Source organism: Equus caballus, chromosome 7 (genome assembly GCF_041296265.1).
Source record: "Equus caballus isolate H_3958 breed thoroughbred chromosome 7, TB-T2T, whole genome shotgun sequence".
NCBI classification, from domain to species: Eukaryota; Metazoa; Chordata; class Mammalia; order Perissodactyla; family Equidae; genus Equus; species Equus caballus.
Window position 1 is genome coordinate 1165514 of NC_091690.1, and position 19026 is coordinate 1184539.

Here is a 19026-nt window from a genome sequence, read left to right on the forward strand (position 1 = left end):
GAAAGGGCATCTGTGGAAAAAAACTGGTGAGATGGGAGGCAAGTCTGGTGGATGGTTTATGGGAATGCACACGAGTTCACTTCCTGGTTTTGACAAGATATTGACATGAGGGGCGCTGGGTGAAGGGCGGCCGGGACTCTCTGTACTGTCTTGCAACTTTTCTGTAAACCCCAAATTATTCCAGGATGAAAATTGTAAAATGTGAAGAGTGGGGCCTGGCCTGGTGGCTTAGCAGTTAAGGTCACAGGCTCCGCTTCGGCAGCCCAGGGTTTGCGGGTTTGGATCCTGGGCACGGACCTAAACACAGCTCACCAAGCCACGCGGTGGGGGCATCCCACATACAAAAAAGAGAAAGACTGGCAACAGATGTTAGCTCAAGGCCAGTCTTCCCCACAAAAGAAAAGAAAACAAGTCAAGAGCAAAGGTGGGAATCATTGAATAACAAGGACCACGTTAAGTTTTACATTCTTGTTACTTTGTAAGTAGCTGATGGAAACAGTAACGTTGTACCCTGGGAGCCGGCAATTCCTCTCTAAAAAGGAGCCCAAGAAACATTCATGAGGAAGGAAGGAAGTCCGTGTGTCGTTGTGCTGTTTGTAACGGGGAGAGAAGGGACCCAGAGGTCGGCCACAGAGCCAGGAGGACGTGGCTGTGGGAGAGCCGGGCCGCAGGCCACAGGGTTAGGAGGGACAAGCACGCTCCAGCGCTGGGGACTCGTGCTGGGAATTCTCCGTCTTTCCACCCGTATCTGCAGCCACTTCTGCCAGCCTGTCCCCAGCAGTTACCTCTGGAGGGACCTGCAGGGACCCAGGGCACGGGAGGAGGGAGAGGGGACATGGGGGGTCAGGAGGCGATGGGCCAGCTCCTCGGGGGCACGCCAGGCAGCACGGCCGCGTGTCTGCCACCTGCATGGCATCGGGCATCCGTGGGTGCGACCCCTGACCTCTCCGTGACAGTCCTGCTCACTGCTCTCAAATGAGACACAAAAACCCCACCCCTGGGGGAGCCACCGTGCCAGCAGGATGCTACACTTTGGTGACAGAGCACTTTAAAAATTAATGCACGTTTCTTGTTCTCCTCTGTAACCTATCCGTGTTTATTTCTAACGTGTTGAGAAGTTACTTACAGGGGCCGGGCGCCCGGAGGTCCGCCACACGCGGGAGGGTGAGCAGACGAGAACTCGAGGTGGGACAACGGACACTGGCCCAGCCTGGGTGCAGCCGGCCCCAGGCCAGGCCTAGCCAGACCGGGGGGCACATGGCTGAGCTCGTCTGCTTGGGGGACGACGAGGCCACTGCTGGCACACACTCCACGCGAGAGGGGCCAGGTCTCTGCTCAGAGCTGCTTCTCTAGGCACGAGAGGAGCAGGATGTGGCCCTATGGGTGTCCTCTCACCTCCTTTCACGTGGGAAGTCACTCCCCAGCCCCCTCACAGCCTCCACTCATTGGCTGCCCAGGACCCCTGGGATGCACCCTCAGATGGCCAGCCGCAAAGGGGGTCTTATCTGCCGGGCCCACTGGGGACACCCTGGGCCGGGCCTCCAGGCCACCTCCCGCAGGCCTGTGCTCTTCTGGGCTCCACGTGATCTGCTGAAGGACAGGAAAGACCCTCTGCAAGATGGTCCCCTCCTCTAAGAGAGTCGCGTGGCACTCGGCTAGGTGTGGTGGGCTGCACTGAGAGCACCCTGGCTCGGCTCCTTGCAGCCGAGTGACCTCGGCCAGGCCCCGACCCTCCCGTCTCCCCTGCACATGCTGTGGACACACACGTGGCGCTGGGGTCTGAAGGCACAGAGCCCACTGTCGAGCAGGGGCACGCCTGTCCCAAGACTGTGACCACCATGGGAGCCCCGGGCCTGAGTCCGGCTGGGGTCCCAGGGCTTCCTCTCTGGGGGTAGCCTGGTCTGAGTCATGTCCCCTGTGGGTGGGGACAGTGGGGATGGCAGCCCACTGGCCCAGGGTTGTCGTGAAGACTGACTTGGCGCCTGGCAGGAGCTCTAAAATGGAAGGGGACCAGATGCTGGGCCGGGGCCCATCTGACGGATCCCACAGCCAACAGTTCGGTCCTGCCCCCCGACGTGAACCAGACAGACCCGCGCCCGTCCTGGGGGGCACGATGTCTCAGATCAGGCACTCGGGGCCCTGAGGGGTGGCACCACCGGAGACCCCATCTCAGATGTGGGCCCTCCGCGCAGTTACTCCTGACATGGCCACAAGGGGAGGAGGAGGGGACAGAGCCCCATCCTCTTCTGGAACCTCGGGGGGGCCCCAGTTCACACAGAGACGGGCAGAGCCAGCGGGGTGGTCCTGCCAGCTCAGTTTAATGGGAGGACGGGGAAGCAGGGTCACAGAGGACGGGAGGAGCATGGACAGACCGGCCCTCGGTGCTGGGACCCCCGAGAAGTGCAGTCTGGGCTCGACGGTGATCAGGGTCCCAGGAGGGAAGCCCTGGGGGGAGCGCATCTGCAGGGTCCCGGACCCGACCCTGGGGAGGGTCTGTGCCGCCGAGGCAGGTGCACCCGCCACACGCTGAGCCGTCCCTGCTGCACCCACAGCCCCCGCGGGCTCTGTCCCCTGGGTTCTCCGGGGACCAGGGTGTGCCCAGGCCACAGAACAGAAAGCCTGGCATCCGCTTCTGGGGCTCAGGGCCCATGTCCGAGGGGCGGCCACTCAGGTGTCCTGGGGAGGGCAGCAGGTTCCGGCGAGCCGTGGGGGCCCTGCCCAGGGGGAGTGTGCTCAGGCGCCCGCTGGGCAGCAGGAGAACGCTGCCGGGTGTGAACACACGTGTCCTGGGAAATTCACAAAATGGAGAACTGAAAGTTGGCCCCTGTCCCAGGCGGCCTGGCCCACGGGCCATACCAAGCAGAAGCGGGGGGAGTGTGTGTGGGGGGGTGCATCCTGGAATGTACCACTGGCTTCCCCCCATCACCATCACCGCCCCTGCCTGGTTCCCCCGAGGCCAGAGGCAGAGGGTGAGCCCTTCAGAGACACCAGGCATGGAGAGGGGCGAGGGGCGAGTCCCGGCAGAGGGGCAGAGCCCACAGGCCAGGCGAGGCCAGGGAGCCGGTGGGCCACAGCAGCGGGCCTTGGCTTATCCTTCTGTGCGATGGGCGGGCACTGGGGAGAGGGGCTGGCGTGTGAGCGTGAGTCACATCGTCGTGAGAAAAGCCACTGCGTCAACCACGGCCTGCACCACACACCCCGAGCATCCGGGGGGCCCGGACTTAAGCCTTTGGAACCCCCATCAGAGAGAGCCTGGTGACCGAGCACACATTCCTGCCATCCACTCTTTATTGTGAGATGACAATTTTCTCTTGACTTTAAGGAAGGGAGACAGGGCCTCTGGACACTCGGTAAAGGAGACAGCAGGGTTGGGGTTGACGAGGAGGAGCCGGAGTCTAGAAACCCAGGCATGCGAGGGCTCGGCACGCGAGGATAAAGACGGCATGGCAGTCAGGGAGAGAGTGGCTTTTTCGGGAAATGGAGTTGGGGCAAACGATTGGAAAAAAACAGTCTGGGTTCCTACCTCACTCCTTACCAAAAGTCCTTTCTAGAATTAGACCAAAAGTTTAAATATATACTAAAAAAAAAAAAAGAAACCATTACATTTCCAGAAGAATCCATTACATTTCCAGAAGAAAACATCAAATGTTTTATAATCTTGGGGTAGAGAAGGTATTTCTGAGCACAACACGATCCAGAAGTCATAAATGAGAAAAGTAATCATGATGAATGGCGATTTTAAACACCTGGCAAAAATAAATACAAACAAACAAAAAAGCACCATGCAAGTCAAAGACAAAGGACAGATTGGAAAAAAAACACTTTTAAGAGACAATGGGCTAGTTTCCTTAATATATAAAGTGCTCCAGGAAAACAATAACACGGATGACCCTATTGGGCAAAGAAAATGAAACACAACTGGCTTCATGTTTACAATAAATATTTTTTCCGGTTTCAAAATGATTATCTTAGTGGTAGAAATGATCAACATAAAAATAAGTCTGACAACAGCACTGAAATGTTCAATTATACTTCTAGGAAACACAAATAAAGCTACAGGGAGTGGCTAGCCCCATGGCGTAGTGGTTAAGTTCATGCGCTCCACTTCAGCAGCCTGAGTTCGAGGGTTCAGATCCCGAGCGTGGACCTATGCACTGCTTGTCAAGCCATGCTGTGGCAGTGTCCCACATGTAAAGTAGAAGACGGGTACAGATGTTAGCTCAGGGCCAATCTTCCTCAGGAAAAAAAAAAAAGCTACAATGAAATACGATTCTACGCCTACCAGATCTGCAAGATCAAGCATTGATAGGCAATGGGGGACACCCCTCCTTTGCAGGGGAGGGGCATCGTGGCAGGACCTGTTTAGAGATCATTTATCCATTCAGAGATCTATGGAAAGTCCTCTGACCCAGCACCTCTGCACTAAGGAATTCAGCCTGCAGAAATATTCGTGCTTGGGGACAAAGGCATTCGTACAAGGACAGTCAATCCAGCCCTGCTTGTTACAAAATACTGGAAAGAACCTAAATTCCTACCAACAGGAAGCCTGATAAGTAAATTAAAGCATCGATAAAATACGGTGCAGCCGTTCAAACGAATGAGTCCCATCTGTATTTGGGAACGCGGAGAACACTGTCCGAGCTAAAAATCAGGATCGGGTAGAAACACACTCGATGCACACGCACGGACTTTCTCTGTCGACACATGAGAAACTGGTTTCTCTCTGCCCCCGGGGGAGCGGAACCAGGCCCTGCAGGTCAGGGGTGGGCAGGACACTGAGCTTGCGCCCAACACCCTTCACACTCTGGATTTCTTGCTCGGGGTATCTGAAGACATTTTTGTCCACTTGTAAGCAGTTGCTTTGAACTCGATGCACTGCGGACACCCGGCTCTCAGGGAACTTACATTCTGATGGGGTGAAAAGGGCAACATGCGCTGTGACAAGCGCAGGGCCAGGGGTCCGTGGGGGCAGGACACGGTCGGGGTGGGGGGGGGGCACGACTTCAGGGCAGAAACACCGCAGCAAGAGACTGAGAGGAATTCAGGCGTGTTAAGGAATGTTACCCATGCTGGGGGCATCGTCCCAAGACCAGGATGTAAAGAGAGCCCCTCGGTCACAAAGACCAGCCTGTGCAAAGGCCCGGTGGTGGGAAGGGCAGACGAGAGATAGGACCTCAGACGTTCTCTGCTTCAGGGAGGACACACTCACGTTCAGTTCTGCTTCTAAACGTCCTGTATTTTCAAAAATGTCCCTAGACCCCCAGCAAGAGGGGTCGGTGGGCCTCGGGAGGGACAAAGGCACCGGCAGCTTGAGCGCCCACACCCAGGCCAGGGCATCTCCCCGTGTTAGACAAGGGTGGGCCGCGACTCCACGGGCCCAAGGGCTGGGTCAGCCCAGAGGCCGGCCCAGGACGGCGGCGGGAGGGGCCGGCAGGAGGGCCCCGGGGGTCGCCTCCCCTCCCGCGTGACAGCGTCAGCACAGCCATGCGGCCCGCCCTTTCTGTGCCCGGCGGGCCACCCTCAGCTCTGGGAGCACCCGGGTCCCGATCCCGAATGGCGAACAGGAAGTTCAGAGCACAGCACGCGGCGTGAACGGCCGCGGACCGGCGCGAACCCCGAGACCGAGCCCGCGGCAGGCGGGGAAGTGCGTGCGCCCCGCCCGGGCGGCCCGTTCTGCACCGGGGAGGCCGCGGCGCGCGAAGGCGGGGGCCGGCGGGAGCGGCGCGGAGAGCAGGGCCCGGCCGAGCAGCCACTTACCGCCGAGCCGCGGCCTCCTCCGCGCTCCGCCGCCCGCCGCAGGCGCTTCCGGGCGCGCTCGCGTCACTTCCGCTTCCGCCCCGGCCGCCGCCGCCTCGCACGCGACACCGGTTCCCGGCGGCCGCGCCCCCTCGGCGTCGGCCCCGCCCCCAGGTCGAAGCACCGCCCCCTCTTAAAGGGGCCGGGGACCGCGCGAGACCTCGGACGACGGCAGGGCGAAAGCAGTTCCCGGCCGTGGCCTTGCCACTGCCTAGGTGGAGGACAGGCCACCGGCCCCCGGGACCTTCCTTGCTCTAGGGCTCTGCCCCTGGAGGTCGCAGGGGGCACTCCAGGGGGTGGTGGTGGAGACCTGGTCCCAGTCCCGCCTTCAAGGGCACCCTGGGCGGAGGACACAGCTCAAAGGCCCCGAGGTGTCTTGCAGGGGCGCTCCCGTAACCCCCGCCCCAGGGTCAGCCCCCTTTCCTGGGGAAACCCCCACGGAGCCTTCAGACCTGCCACGGACCTTCAAGACCCTCTCTGCAGGGGGGGCCGAGGACTATCATAGGAGCGGAAGGGTGCCTCGCTGGGGCCGCAGAGCGGGCCGAGCACAGACCCGCCGCGGCCAGCCCCCCAGGGTTGTCTTGGACACAGGGAGCCCACCACCCTACCAGGAGGCGCGCCCGATGAAGGCCGGCAGGGTCCTGGGTTCGAATGCTGCCCGCCCCTCCATCACCACCCAAGCAACCAGCAGCCTTGGGGCGCTCTGGATGGGACCCGAACCTGACCCACTCTCTTCCGCAGGAAAAGCACAGGAGTCATGAAAGAGAAATCCTAAAATTTTAAATCTTTAATTTCTGTTTTCACGTTTTTCCTTCGTTTTGCTTCCCAAAGCAAAGGAGAGCGTAGCTTCATCGCCTGTACACTGTCCACAGCCCCTGGGCCGGGGCAGGTCCCAGCCCCCTGCGCGCCGGCTGCCTGGGAGTCCTGGGGCGCCCGAGGGTTCACATGCAGCCCCCGGGGCAGGGCCGGGCGCCGCCTTATTGCTGAGGTCCGGCGCGGCTCGGCTCGGCCGCTCGGTTAGGCGCGCTGGCTGGGCAGCTCCTGGGAGATGAAGCGGCGCAGGCGCTCCAGGTACTGGCTGTAGAGCTCGATGTCGTTGTGCCCGGCGCCCTCCACCCACAGCGGCTCCACGGCCTTGGGGCAGCGCTCGTAGAGCGCCAGCCCGTGAGAGAAGTCGATCACCTCGTCCTCCGTGCCGTGGATGATGAGCACCGGCGACGTGATCTTGGACACCTTCTCGATGCTGCGGGGAGGGGCGCGTCAGGCCTCTGCGCCCGCCCCCGCCGAGGCCCCGCCCCCCGGGCCCGCCCCGCGCTCACTTGGGGAACGCGTCGAAGCAGTAGGTCTTCTTGGTGTCGGGGAAGGCGACGCGCATGCCCGAGGTGAGCGGAGAGTGCAGCACCACGGCGGCGCACTCGTAGCGCGAGGCCAGGTCCACGGTGGGCACCGTGCCGATGCTCTGCCCGTACAGGACGATGCTGTCCGGGCTGATGCCGTACCTGGGGGCGGGGGCGGGGGCAGGCTCAGCCGGGGCCGCCGGCGCACACGCCCCTCCCACTGCCCAGCCTGCTGGGGCGGGCCCCCCTTCGCGCACAGCCTCCAGGCAATAGGGGCTGGCCCAGGGGCGCCCAACAACGACGCAGTGCGCTCAGTGGGGAGGCGGGCAGGCGTGAGGAGAGCCGGCCGGAGCCGCCCCAGGTCACCTGGCTCTATGCTGTGTTTCTCCAAGTATCCACTTGGCTAGCACATGGGGAGTGCACCTGGTGAGGACCCCACGCCCCGCTGTGGCTCCCGGGGACAGGGTAGACCCTGGGGCCTCTCCTGCGCCTGCTCACCCCGCGCCCCCAGCCCTACACACACTTGACCAGGGCCACACCCAGAACCTGCTTGGGCCTTCCTGTGTCGGCCTTCAGGACTAGACAGCCCTCCCTGGTCACACTGGGAGGGGGCCTGTCTTCCTCCCTGCACCCCTCGCCCACCCCTTTGCTGCGGGGAATCGTGGCAGCCCTGTCCCCTGATGTCTCAGCCAATTACGAGCTTAGTAACCACAGGTGAGCAGGAAGAGGGGCTGCTGTGGTGAGGTGGGTGGGCTGCGCTTCCTTCCCCGGCGCCGTCCCTACACAGCGGCCAGGTCCCGCGCCTCCTCCACACCAACTCCCACCTCCGGGCCCCAGTCCGGCCCCTTCCGGGGCTGCCACCCCCGACAGGCCTCCCCTAGCACCCCACCCCCACCCCCAGCATGGCTGACCCAGCCCCAAGCCAGCTCCACGCCTCCATGTGCGAGCTCCGACCGCACAGGGACCCACTGGCCACCCTCTCCATGCAAGAGGCCGCGATAGCTCTCCTCCCAGACACCCAAGACCCCGATCCCGAGTGGACGCCCCTCTCCTGGCGGACAGAGGCCAGGGCAGGTCTGTGTCTCACCCGGGCAACCCACCTGGGCAGCCAGACTCCACCTCCCTGGCCACCCAGGGGTGGGCCGAACCTGTCCCCATCCTGGCAGCACTCCAGGTTAACCACTGCCTGCCCCTAGGGCCTCGGGACGCCACCTGGCCTTGTGCCCACCATCTGGCGCTCCTCCCCGGCCTGCTCCACGGGCTGCCATGGCCATGGCTGCGCTGAGCGCCAGCCCAGCCCTATCACCTGTGCGTCTGCACCTGGACCAACGCGACAGGTGCCAGATGGAGCAGCTCTTCTTCCCGGGGCTCCCTAGCCCTGGTCACCACTTGAGCCCAAGCCTCTCAGCCTCCCACTGACTCTGCCAGCTGCTGGGCTGAAGGCCCAGGTCTCTGGAGGACAACGCTGGTGACACCAGTTTAAACGAGTGGATGAAGCTCAGAGCCCTCACCCCACAGCAGCGTGATACTACCAGCAGCCCCGGCCAGCAGGGCGGCGGAAGGGCTGAGGCAGCTAAGGGCAGGCACATAATTGCACCAGGACCGGTCCCTGGAGCCAGGGCGGTGCCAGGGCACCCCACTCCGGGGACCTGCAGCAGGAGTGCCTGGTGAGCCTGGTGTGTCACTCTGGCAACCTAGGCCCTGCCTCCCCAGGGCAGGCTGACTTGGGTCCCTGCAGGAGGTCAGCGGGTGCCGCCTCCAGGGGGACGGGGTCCAGGGAGGGAGGCACGGCCCGGACCCAGGTGGCTCCGTCTGAGTCAAGCACGCAGGTGTGTGCTGGGGGACCACACCCAGGGAGGACCCGGCCTCTGCTCAATGACCTCCACTGGCCACCAGGGCTGTGCCAAGCACCAAGCTGCCTGAAGGAACCCTCGAGAACTCTCCAGGCCCAGAGCAGCCCAACCACCACCCTCCACCCCCAGGATGGGACCAAGCCCCACGGCCACCCACCAGCCCCTAGAGCCCAATGCCACTGCCCGGGCCCACCCTGCATCCCTAGAGCTCCCTGGCCTCGGGGCTCCCCAAGTCCTTTCACACAGCCTCACCCACCACCTCCGGGGCCCACATCCTCTGCCCGCCCCTCCCTCCAGACAGAGCCTCCACTCCCCTAGGGACAGCCCCAGCCCCGTCCCTACCTCTTACCAGGCCAAGGGCTCCCAGAGGGGGCCCACGCCCAGGAAGGGGCGGTGTGCGGGCTGCCCGCCCTGCCTCCCCGCACACCAAGCATGCCCGTCACCAGAGAAGGGACACAGGTCAGGCCTCACCCTCCAGCCCAGTGTGGCCACTGACGGGCTCCCTCTCCTTCAGGGCCACCCAGCAGGACCCAGCCTGGGATTCCTCCCACCCCAGGGATGCCGGCCAGAGTCCCTGGGTGGGCACCTTCCAGTCCACCCACTGTCACCGGGTCGGGACCCTCCCCCAGCATCAGGCTCGCCTGGTGCGCAGGGCCTGCCAGGCAGCGTCGATGTCGGCGTAGAGGTTCTTCTCGGAGGGCCTGCCCGAGCTGGCGCCGTAGCCCGAGTAGTCGTAGGAGAAGACGTTGCAGTTGATGCGGGTGCCCAGGCCGATGTAGAAGCTGCTCATCTGGCCCAGGTCCACCGCGTTGCCGTGCGAGAAGAGAACCGTGTACCTGGGGGCGGGCCACAGGTCAGGGGCGATCCGCACCGCCCCCAGGGGACAACAGCACTGACGAGGGGGACGGGGCGCCTGGGCATGGTGGCCCAGCTCCTCCCGGCTGTGTGATCTTGGGCAGGGGACGGCCAGTGGAGCCTCGGGCTTCCCCTCCGTGAAAGGGGGCCACCAGGACCATCGGTCACATTCTCAGCCCAGGGTGGCCCCACAGCATGAGCTCGGCAAGCTGCAGTGACCACCACATGTCCCCTCTGGGCAGCGGCCGCCTCTCTGAAATAACTCCTTTTGGAGGGAGTCCAACAGCCCCCGAGGCTGGCAGGCACCTATGCCCGCTGCTCAGGACCGTCCAGGAGAATGAGACTGGAGCTTCTCCGTGGGCAGGGCTGGCCCCTCTGCTCTGGACAGCTGGCCCTGCCCACAAACCAATAAAGCCAGTCCCTGTTCACAGCGATGCGGCTCTTCCTGCCCTACAGAGAATGACCACAGCACCCATTTCTGCCTCATGTCCCATGGCAGCATTGCGAGGCCACCAACGGAACAGGATCTGCCCCAGGTCACGCCGAGAGCAGGTGACCAGGCTGGACCCTGGCCGATGGACTTTCGAGTCTTCCTCCTCCTGCCCCACCCCGCCAAAAGGTAGGGTTCGCCCTCTGGACTCAGCCTGGAGGCAGAACCCCGCCTGGTCTGAAGGCAGAAGCCCCTGGAAGGCCCCACCTCTGCCCACCGTGGGGCTCAGGGAAGGGCTCTGCCTGTCCCAGGCCCAGGGTACCTGTTTCCAGGGGTTCAGACTTGGCCTGAGCTGCTGGCCAGGCCTCAGGTACCAGGCCCCAAGCACCCTCAGACCGTCCCTGGGCAGGTGAGCACCAAGACCCTGAAGCCACCAGGAGCCACCTCCGTGAGCCATGGGGTCCTCCTGTGCAGGATGCCCGGCATCAGGGGCCAGGGCAGTGCCACGGCGAGCAGGGGCAGACGGAGGACAATCTGCAGGGCACCTGCACCGCCCCCTCCAGGTCCCCCTGGTCCTTCCGCGCTCCGGGTCGTGTCGGCGAGGCTCACCTGGCGCCGGGCACGCAGCGCACGTACATGCAGGAGATGCGGTTGCCGCGGCTGCTCTTGGTCAGGAAGACCTCGATGGTGTCCAGCTCGCGCTGGCTGTACTGGAAGTCAGCGCGCTCCATCAGGTGCAGCTTCCAGCGCCCCGGGGTGCCAGCAGACGACCGCAGGGTCCCCGAGGGGGCCGCCCCAGCCCCGCCGGGCCCCGGCTCGGGCTCGGGCACCAGTGAGTAGGTGGGCTCCGGTGGCAGGAAGGCGAGCTTGGCGGCAATGCGGCCAGGGCAAGGCGGGCAGCAGAAGAGGCAGCAGAGCTCGGTCACCGACAGGCCGTTCATGGCGGGCGCCGCGCCCCGGGGCGGGCCGCACCCGGCAGGGCAGGAGTGGGGGTGCTCCGAGACGTGGGCAGGGGGGAGGGCGACCCCCGGCCACCGCCCCAGACGAGAACCCCGTTAGGAGGCGGCAGCCCAGCCCCATCGCGGTCCAAGCCGAGCCCTCGGGAGCCTCACAGCCTCGTGTCTCCACGTCGTGCAGAGGAAAACCCTACAGGGGACAGCAGATACGGGGTCCTGGGGGCACCACCGGGAGGTGGGGGACCCAACCTCGTCCATGCTGAGCCTCCTGGCCTTCCCCTCAGTCCAGCCCACCCTCTCCTGCCCAGAGAGTTCCACCCACTGCCCCCATGGACCCGCGGGCCAAGCCCACTCTCCACGGGGACCACACACCTCCCGAGGGACCTCAGTGGGACCCAAAGCTGACCAGGACCCCGCCTGCCACCACCCTTCCACAGCTTGCAGTCACCAGCTCTTGCCAGTTAAGCCCATTTGTCAGGCCAGCCTCGGCCCGCAGGCGGTGCTGGCGATCAGACTGCTGGTCCACCCCAGCTCTCCTCCCACAGCCCCTGCTCCAGGCCCAGGGAAACCCTGTCACCCCCATGCCTCTGGCCACACAGCTGGCCCATCTCCGTGCTATCCTTCAAGGATTCATCCACCACCCACAGGTAACACGGAGCAGCCGAGGCAAGGACAGGCTGCTGCCCAATGGGAGGGGCCCAAGAGGGCAGGACTGTGATGTCCAGAGACAGAGGAGCCCAGATGGAGGAAATACAACAAACAAAGGCTCGGGGAACAAAAGCAGGATACATCTCGGGGCTCGGAAGGCCTACTGAGCGGGCACAATGGCGGCCCCTGTGCTTGGGGCCAGGCTGGGGGGTCGGCCTGCCGAGGGACAGGGGGCCACAGGAGCCGGGCTCCTTCTCCAGCTCTGCCAGTGCAGGGGTCTGTGACCTTGGGCCAGGGGCTCATCTCCCACCACAGACACCACCCACCTGAGAGAGGAGTAAATGGGACGAGGGGCTTAGTGGTGGGCGGGGGCACGGCTCAGAGTGGAACACAAACGTTCTTCCGTTTGGCAGGACGCCGTGAAGTGTTGTGTTAAATAGACGGCAGCTAAACTGCTAAAGCAACGACAGTGGATCCGAGCTGCCAACGGAGAGGCTGGAAGGGACTCAAAGGTTTGAGAAGAACCCGTGCGCTCACTGCCTTCTCCCCACGGCCTGGAACCGGCAGAGGAGACACACACACACGCACACGCGCGTGTGCAGCGCCGTCTGAGCAGCAGGGCACCTTGTTCAGTTTTGGGGCCAGAGCGTTTGAACAGCGCTGGGCCAGGGACGCGTGGATTCAGAGCAGTCCGAGGCCCAGAAACACACCTGCTCCCTCCGGACCTGGGATCTGAGCCCGAGGGCTGGAGGGCCACATCCCGCAGGCACTGGGATTCGGGGCACGCGGCGGGGAGTGGCAGAGAGTGGCCAAAGGCAAGGTGGGGATGCTGACAGCTTCTAGGCATCCCCGAGCCCCCGGCCAGGTGCACACTTTCTAGGCAGGGAGTTTTCAGAGGGGAGAGTCCGTCACACCCGCTGTCACACACAGGGGAGTTTGCCACGAGACACCTGCCGAAGCCTGGAGACATTTCTGGTTGTGATGACTGGGGAAGGGAGCCACTGGCATGCAGAGGGTGGAGGCCAGGGATGGGGCTCAACCCCCCACAGCGCCCAGGATGCCCCCTCCAAGAAAGAATTATCTGTCCCCAAGTGTCAACCGAACCGAGACTGCTCCAGTAGATTCTCAAAGCGGTCCAGGCCCCAACAGGCGACGCTCCGCTGGGGGGAGCTAGGGGAGCTTGGAGGGTCTGGAGTTCGGGCAGCCCCGTGAAGCTCGGTTGTGAGAGGGACGCCTGGCTGGGAGCCAGCGGACAGGGGGGAGGCCCCTAGCACCCTGGAGGATGAGGGGCACACCAAGGTGGACAAGCCCCACTGACCAAGCCAGAAACCCGGATGTCGTCCTTGCCTCCTTCCTCCACCCTGATCCACCCATCACGAGGGCCTGCTGGCTCTACCTCTCTCTCTCCTGCCAACACCTGGTCCCCGCCTCTGTCACCTCTCACCTAGACCGCGGTGGCAGGCTCCTTCCTTGTTAGTCCCCTTGGCCACCATCATCCCATTCCAGGACATTCTCCCCCCAGCAGCTGAAGGACCTTTTCACAACACAAGTCTGATCACCCACCTCCCCTGTGGGGTGCCCCAGTGGCCTCCCACTACCTTCAGGATGGAGATCAAATCCCTCGCCACAGCCTGCTGGGCCAGCAGTCCCCCCCAGGGCCAGCCTCACTCATCCTGTCCCCCACTCCCCTCGCTCTCCCCAGACGAGCCGCACTGCGCCCTCCTGCCTCAGCACCAGAGCCCATGCAGTTCCCCTGCCAGGAACCCCCTCCTCCACCTCACCACATGGTCCTTGCCCCTTGTCCTGTCCACCCTTCAGATGTCCCTTCCAGCGCCCTTGGAGAGGGCCCCCCAAAGCGGGTCAGGTGCCCCACACACACTCTCCCGGTTCCAGGTCCATCTCCACAGCACTCATCACAGCCTGTATTTACAAGCTCAACCATACCTCCCCTCCAAACAGAGAGAAACTCCATGAGAGCAGGACCACTATCTGTTCTCGCTCAACAAACACTTGCTGAACAAACGGGTGAACGACAAGGGAAAAAGACGAAAGACGGAAGCCACAGTATGCCAGGTGTGACAGGGAAGGGGGACAGCCTCTTCTTGGGCCACACGCACCTGGGACCTCCCACTGTCATTTACGGGTGTCACCGAGTGTGCCCCCAGAACCGGGCCTTGGACCAGACAGTGCACACCCCAGACGCCTTGCTCACTAGGCACACACCAGTGGCACCCGGAGTCCCAGGGGCTCCGTCCGCAAGCACATACTGGGCACTCTGCTAGGCGCCGTGCGGGCTGGCGGTGTTATAAAAACAAACAAGGAACCAGGCAGTTGCAATACTCTAAGACGACCTAAATACGGACGACTGTGATGGCACCTCACCCAGCCAGCCGGGGTGGGAAAGCGGCTGGGAAGAAGGTGCCGTCTGAGAGGTGCAGGGACAATGGCCAGGGGACAGAGCAAAGCGGAGAGCATGGGCAAAACCCCATAGGTGACAGACAGACAGAGCAGTCCAGGAACTGCGGGTCCCCAGCTAGAGGGGACACCGGGAGGAAGAGGGGAGCAGCGGGGGTCCCAGAGGGAGCCCGGGCCGGGTCGGGCCGCGCCCGTGAGCCCTGCTGCAGAGTTTGGACTTCATCCTGGGGGGCACGGGGACTCCCGGGCCGGGGGTGGACACTATGGGTTAGAGGCCATGGGATGTCCCCGGCCTGGAAATCGGGCTGGAGCAGAGGCCGGGAAGCCTGCCCCGGGATCCCAGCGGGCGGGAGGACGCCTGAGAAGGGGCAGAGGCGGCTGGGAGACGTTTAAGAAGCAGGGCTCGGCTATAGCATGCTGCGGCGGGCGCGGGGGTCGCGTCCGCGGTCGGACGGCGGGCTCCCCGAGGCGGGGGCGCGTCCCCAGGAGGGTGGGCACCCACCCCACGTTAGAGGGCTGCATGGACGGGAACACGGCTCTGCCGGAGCCGGGGACGCTGGCCCGCGCTCCCAGCACCCCCGTCCGGGGCCCCCCGGCCGGGAGTGCGGGGTCTCGGGGGCGTCCGACCCGGCTGCCCTGGCCTCGAGGCCCGGCCCGGCTCCCCAAACGGCCGTGGCGGCACCGAGGCCGCCCCGCGCCGCCGCGCTCGCCCCTGCCCGGCACTCACCGCCGCGGCTCGCGCCCCTCGGCCCCGGGGCCGCGCTCCATGGCTCCCGGCCGCCCGCCCGTGCGTCCGTCCGTCCCTCGGCGCCCGGGCCCGGCCTCCTGCGCCGCCGCCGCCGCCGCCGCCGCCGCCGCTCCCCTGCGGGCGGAAGTCAGCCTCGCTCCCGCCACCGCCCCGGAAGTGACGCGCGGGCGCGCGTTGGGGGCCGGAGGGACTGGGGACCCGGCGCCGGCGCGGCGCGCGTCAGGGGGCGGGGCCTGTAAGGGGGCGTGGCCGAGCGTGGGACCAGGGCCGATTTGTGGTTGGTGGGGCCAGGATTGTGGGCGGGGCTTTTATCCGCTGGTGGAGCAGAGGGGCGGGGTTGGGTGGGCGTGGCCATCGTGGGTGGGCGTGTCCTGGCGGAGTGGGCGGGGCCCGAGTTTCCAGCCTCGGTTTTCAGCGGAGACAGCATCATTCATTTTTTCTTTCGCTCCTTCCAGGACTGGGATTAGGGTGAGGCGACTGAGGCACTCGCCCCAGAAACAATATTTACAGAGGCGCCGAAAAACTCAGTCATCGACCTAAGGAATATGTTAATGCACTAGTAAAAAACCAAAAACCAAAAAAAGTCTTACTGGAACCAGGATCCTGACGACGGTGAGGGGCGGGGGACAAGGTCGTGCAAGTAAGTGCAGGATCGGATCCTGCCTTTATTTAAAATCTTGATGTTTTGTTCATCGTGGATTCTTTTGCATTCGTTTCTGCTTTTTTTATATTGCGTTAAATATTATGAATCTTGGTAGCTGGGTTCCCCCCGCCCCTTGCCCCGCCGTCCCTTAAATGTTGTGCCCGAGGCGAGTGCCCGGCGCTCCTCACCCTGGTCCCGCAGGCTCAGCTCACACTGCAAGGAGGGAGGCGGAGCATCATACCACGAAGGAGAGGAGATGGATGAGGATGAGGGCTAAGAGCAAAATGGGAGTGTGGCCAAAGATGACCAGGGAAGCTCTTTGCCAGGGTGTCAGGGTGAGTCTCTGAGCAGGTGACAGGGACACAGGCAGGAAAACTGCAGAGGCCAATAGGGTCCAGCCTGGAGGCAGGATTGTAAATTTGTTAGCCAGGCTTGCCCTTCCAGGCAAGTACCTTTCACATTTTACAGCTCGAAATCCCCCACCCCCTGCAGGCAGCCCCAGCCCCCTGTCCTTGCCAGGGACTCTAATCTTAGCTTCCTTTACAGAGAGAAGCCTGAGGCTCTGGCCTTCCCGGCCAGCCCTCCCCTAGGGCCCCCATTCCTGGGTCAGCTGCCAAGACAGGACTCAGTCTCAGGAATGGAGACCGCCAAGGGGTGGTTTCCAGCCGGCTTCCACTGGCCTCCTGCCCAGGGCTCAGCTGCCACCTCCCCCAGCTGCCACCTCCCCCAGCTGTGTGCCAGGGGGCTGTCGAGGGGTGCCCCGGAGCCCCCCTGCCTCAGCTGCCCCCCTGAAGGCTCCCAGCGTCAGCTCAAGTTCTCCTGGGGTCCAAAGGTCACAACCAGGCCAGGCTCCTGCCAATTTCTTTGTGACTTCTTTGGGAGCGGAGGGAAGGAGGGCGGGGTAAGCTTCTCTGCAGTCTCCTTCCTTCCTCCAGCCCCTCTCCCCCTGGGCTGGAAGGGCACCAGAAAGGCCAGCTCCACCTGACCTACATGCCCCGAGGGGAATACTGGCAGACACGGTGAAGGGGGAGTGGGCCCAGGAGGTAGGGATGAGGCTCAATTCCCAGCCAAATGTCACATTGCAACAGATAAAGGGACAGCTGTAAACCTCCCAGGGTCTCAGAAGGACAGCCACCCCTTCCGAAAGGTCCTGGGTGACCTCCCACCCCATTTTCCCTTGCTCTCTCTGCTTCAGCCACACTGGCCTTGCCAGATTTGTTCCTACCCCAGGGCCTTTGCACAAGCTATGCCTCCTGCCTGGAGTGCCCCACCCCCAGAGACACATGGCCAGTACCTCCTCATCTTCAGGTGTCCACTCAGACATCACCTCCTCAGAGGGCCTTCCCTGACCACCCCCAGCCAAAGTCCCTACGGTGGGCACAACAGTCCCATTGCCCTCTTTATCTCCATCATAAAACTTGCCACCTGCCATCACTTTACTGAGTTGTTTCCTGGTTTATCACCTGTCTTCCCTGTATCCCATGAGCTCCTCACAGCAGGGACCCAGACTCTTGTCCACCATATTCCCGGCTGCCCCCTGCTGTCTGAGGAATCTGTGGGTGTGTAACACATGGGGTGCGAATAATTCCCCAGTTCATGGCCCTGCGTTTTTGCTAGGGTGGAGGGAAGCTGTATGAGCTTTGGGGGACCTCCCAGCACCGCCCTCAGGCCATCCCGACACTGTGATTTTCCTTCATTCCTGACCTGAGACACTCAACCCGTCTGGAAAAAATCACTTGGCCACAGGAATCCGTGGTCTTTAAAAACGCTTCCACCCTGGAGCCAGGAATGCCAGCCCCTCCCTGTCCAATACGGAAGCCACTAGCCCCAGGTGGCTATTTAAATCTAAACGAATTGATGAACAGTCAAGAACATTTAAATGTCACTTCTTCCATTGCAGTGGCCTTATTTCAAGTGCTCAAGAGCCACACACAGGTGGAGAACAGGTCTGTCACCTAGAAGGTTCTAGACAGCACAGGTCGAGATGGTGAGCTCCACCAGGAAAGGGGTCAGTGTCAGCTTTGTCCCCTGTGTGTCCCCAGTGCCCAGCTCAGGGCTTAGCATTCAGTAGGTGCTCAAGAAATGTTGATGGAAGGAAGGAAGGTAGGAAGGAAGGGAAGGAGGGAGGGGAGAGGGAGGGAGAATTCGCTTTCTAAGGATCTAAGTAAATAATATGAGATGAAAACAGCAAGTTCTGTCCGTGGCTGTCCATCCCGGCGTTACGTATAGTAGTGAAAACAAAAGCGTCTTCAAGGTGTAGCAAGAGCCGACTGGATAAAAAGATTAAGGTCAACCCTTGATGAAAAAAATGCGGCCCCCAGGTACAGGGACCAATACCAGGCTGTTGGTTTTGTCTTGTTTTTTCAAATAGTTTTACTTTTATTTATGTTTTCACAGGAAATATATTTGCACAGCTCAAAATTCAAAGCGTCTACCAGAGGCCGGCCTGGTGGTGTCGTCATTAAGTTCCCACGATCTGCTTCAGCGGCCCCGTGTTCACAGGTTTGTGAACTCAGATCCCAGCCGCAGACCTGCACACCGCCCATCAAGCCACTCTGTGGCAGCACCCCACATACGAAATAGAGGAAGATTGGCATAGATGTTAGTTCAGGGCCAATCTTCCTCAGCAAAAAACAAACAAACAAAGTGTCTAAAAGGCTGTGCACAGAATGTCTCTCTCCCAAGCCTCTTCCCAGGAAACAGGTGACCCCATCCTAAGGCAGCCAATCCTCCCAATAGCTCCTCATTCAGCGCTGAGAATTCATTCAGCTTGCATCCGTGTGCGCCTGTGAGCAGGTGCAAAGAGATCACCCCGACTTTTTCACTGTTTTTTTTTTTTTTTTAACACACACAGCAGCTTTCAATAAAACTGCACAGATGTTCACTTCTTCTGCCTCGGCTCGTCTTGTGATCCTCCCATGCAACCCCCAGGGCTGGCCCACCTCATGTACATTCAGTCCCCTCTTGATGGGCACGTAGGTTGCTTCCAGCCACAGCAATGCACATGGGGTGTTTCACCCTCCTGGACGGGGACCTTCGGGGAAGGTTCCTGGAAGCAGAGAATTCTAATGAGAAGGTTCAGAAAGCTGCATCTGGGAAACAAAGCGATCATTGGTCCCCCCGCTGAGAAAAACACGCCACAACAGGAACGGGAAGTGACCTGGCAGGTGAGACTATGGGTGATTTTTCTCCCTTCACGCTTTGATGTGTTTTCTGACTTAGTGATAGTTTTACTTGGCAAAGGGTGTGTTTCACTGTTATGATCAGCCAGAAGCTGAAATAAAACTAGATGGCGAAAAGAAGACTGGCTATTAAAAATTAATGCTGATGCGTCTATCTCTGTAT

General features: G+C 62.1%; 1 protein-coding gene and 2 long non-coding RNA genes across 4 annotated transcripts; 1 reads left to right on the plus strand and 2 right to left on the minus strand.

Moving 5' to 3' along the window:
* Positions 1-3599: 3599 nt before the first annotated feature.
* LOC138924937 (uncharacterized) lies at positions 3600-5854 on the minus strand. The gene is made up of 2 exons (XR_011440334.1): positions 5758-5854; positions 3600-4231 (listed from the first exon to the last, which is right to left on the minus strand). It is a non-coding gene; the product is annotated as an uncharacterized lncRNA (long non-coding RNA).
* A 714-nt stretch (positions 5855-6568) lies between these two features.
* ABHD17A (abhydrolase domain containing 17A, depalmitoylase) lies at positions 6569-15163 on the minus strand. Of its 2 annotated transcripts, none has more exons than XM_023644333.2 (5): positions 15018-15163; positions 10881-11417; positions 9628-9822; positions 7116-7295; positions 6569-7039 (listed from the first exon to the last, which is right to left on the minus strand). In XM_023644333.2, the coding sequence occupies exons 2-5, from the start codon at positions 11210-11212 to the stop codon at positions 6814-6816; spliced, it is 933 nt and encodes a 310-aa protein (XP_023500101.1). In that variant the 5' UTR covers positions 11213-11417; positions 15018-15163; the 3' UTR covers positions 6569-6813. The 2 variants fall into 2 exon arrangements, with proteins under 2 accessions (XP_023500101.1, XP_070128511.1); XM_070272410.1 differs by lacking the exon at positions 15018-15163 and adding an exon at positions 11813-11914.
* A 330-nt stretch (positions 15164-15493) lies between these two features.
* On the plus strand, positions 15494-18565 carry LOC111774165 (uncharacterized). The gene is made up of 2 exons (XR_002808982.2): positions 15494-15678; positions 18079-18565. It is a non-coding gene; the product is annotated as an uncharacterized lncRNA (long non-coding RNA).
* The last annotated feature ends 461 nt before the right edge of the window (positions 18566-19026 follow it).

Bases quoted from the DNA above. Each gene is read 5' to 3' on its own strand.
- ABHD17A (XM_023644333.2), bottom strand. From the start codon at position 11,212: ATGAACGGCCTGTCGGTGACCGAGCTCTGCTGCCTCTTCTGCTGCCCG. The intron at 7,296-9,627 runs GCGAGCCTGATG...CCCCGCCCCCAG, and splicing joins TGGCAGGCCCTGCGCACCAG to GTACGGCATCAGCCCGGACA. The intron at 7,040-7,115 runs GTGAGCGCGGGG...CCCTCCCCGCAG, and splicing joins TGCTTCGACGCGTTCCCCAA to CATCGAGAAGGTGTCCAAGA.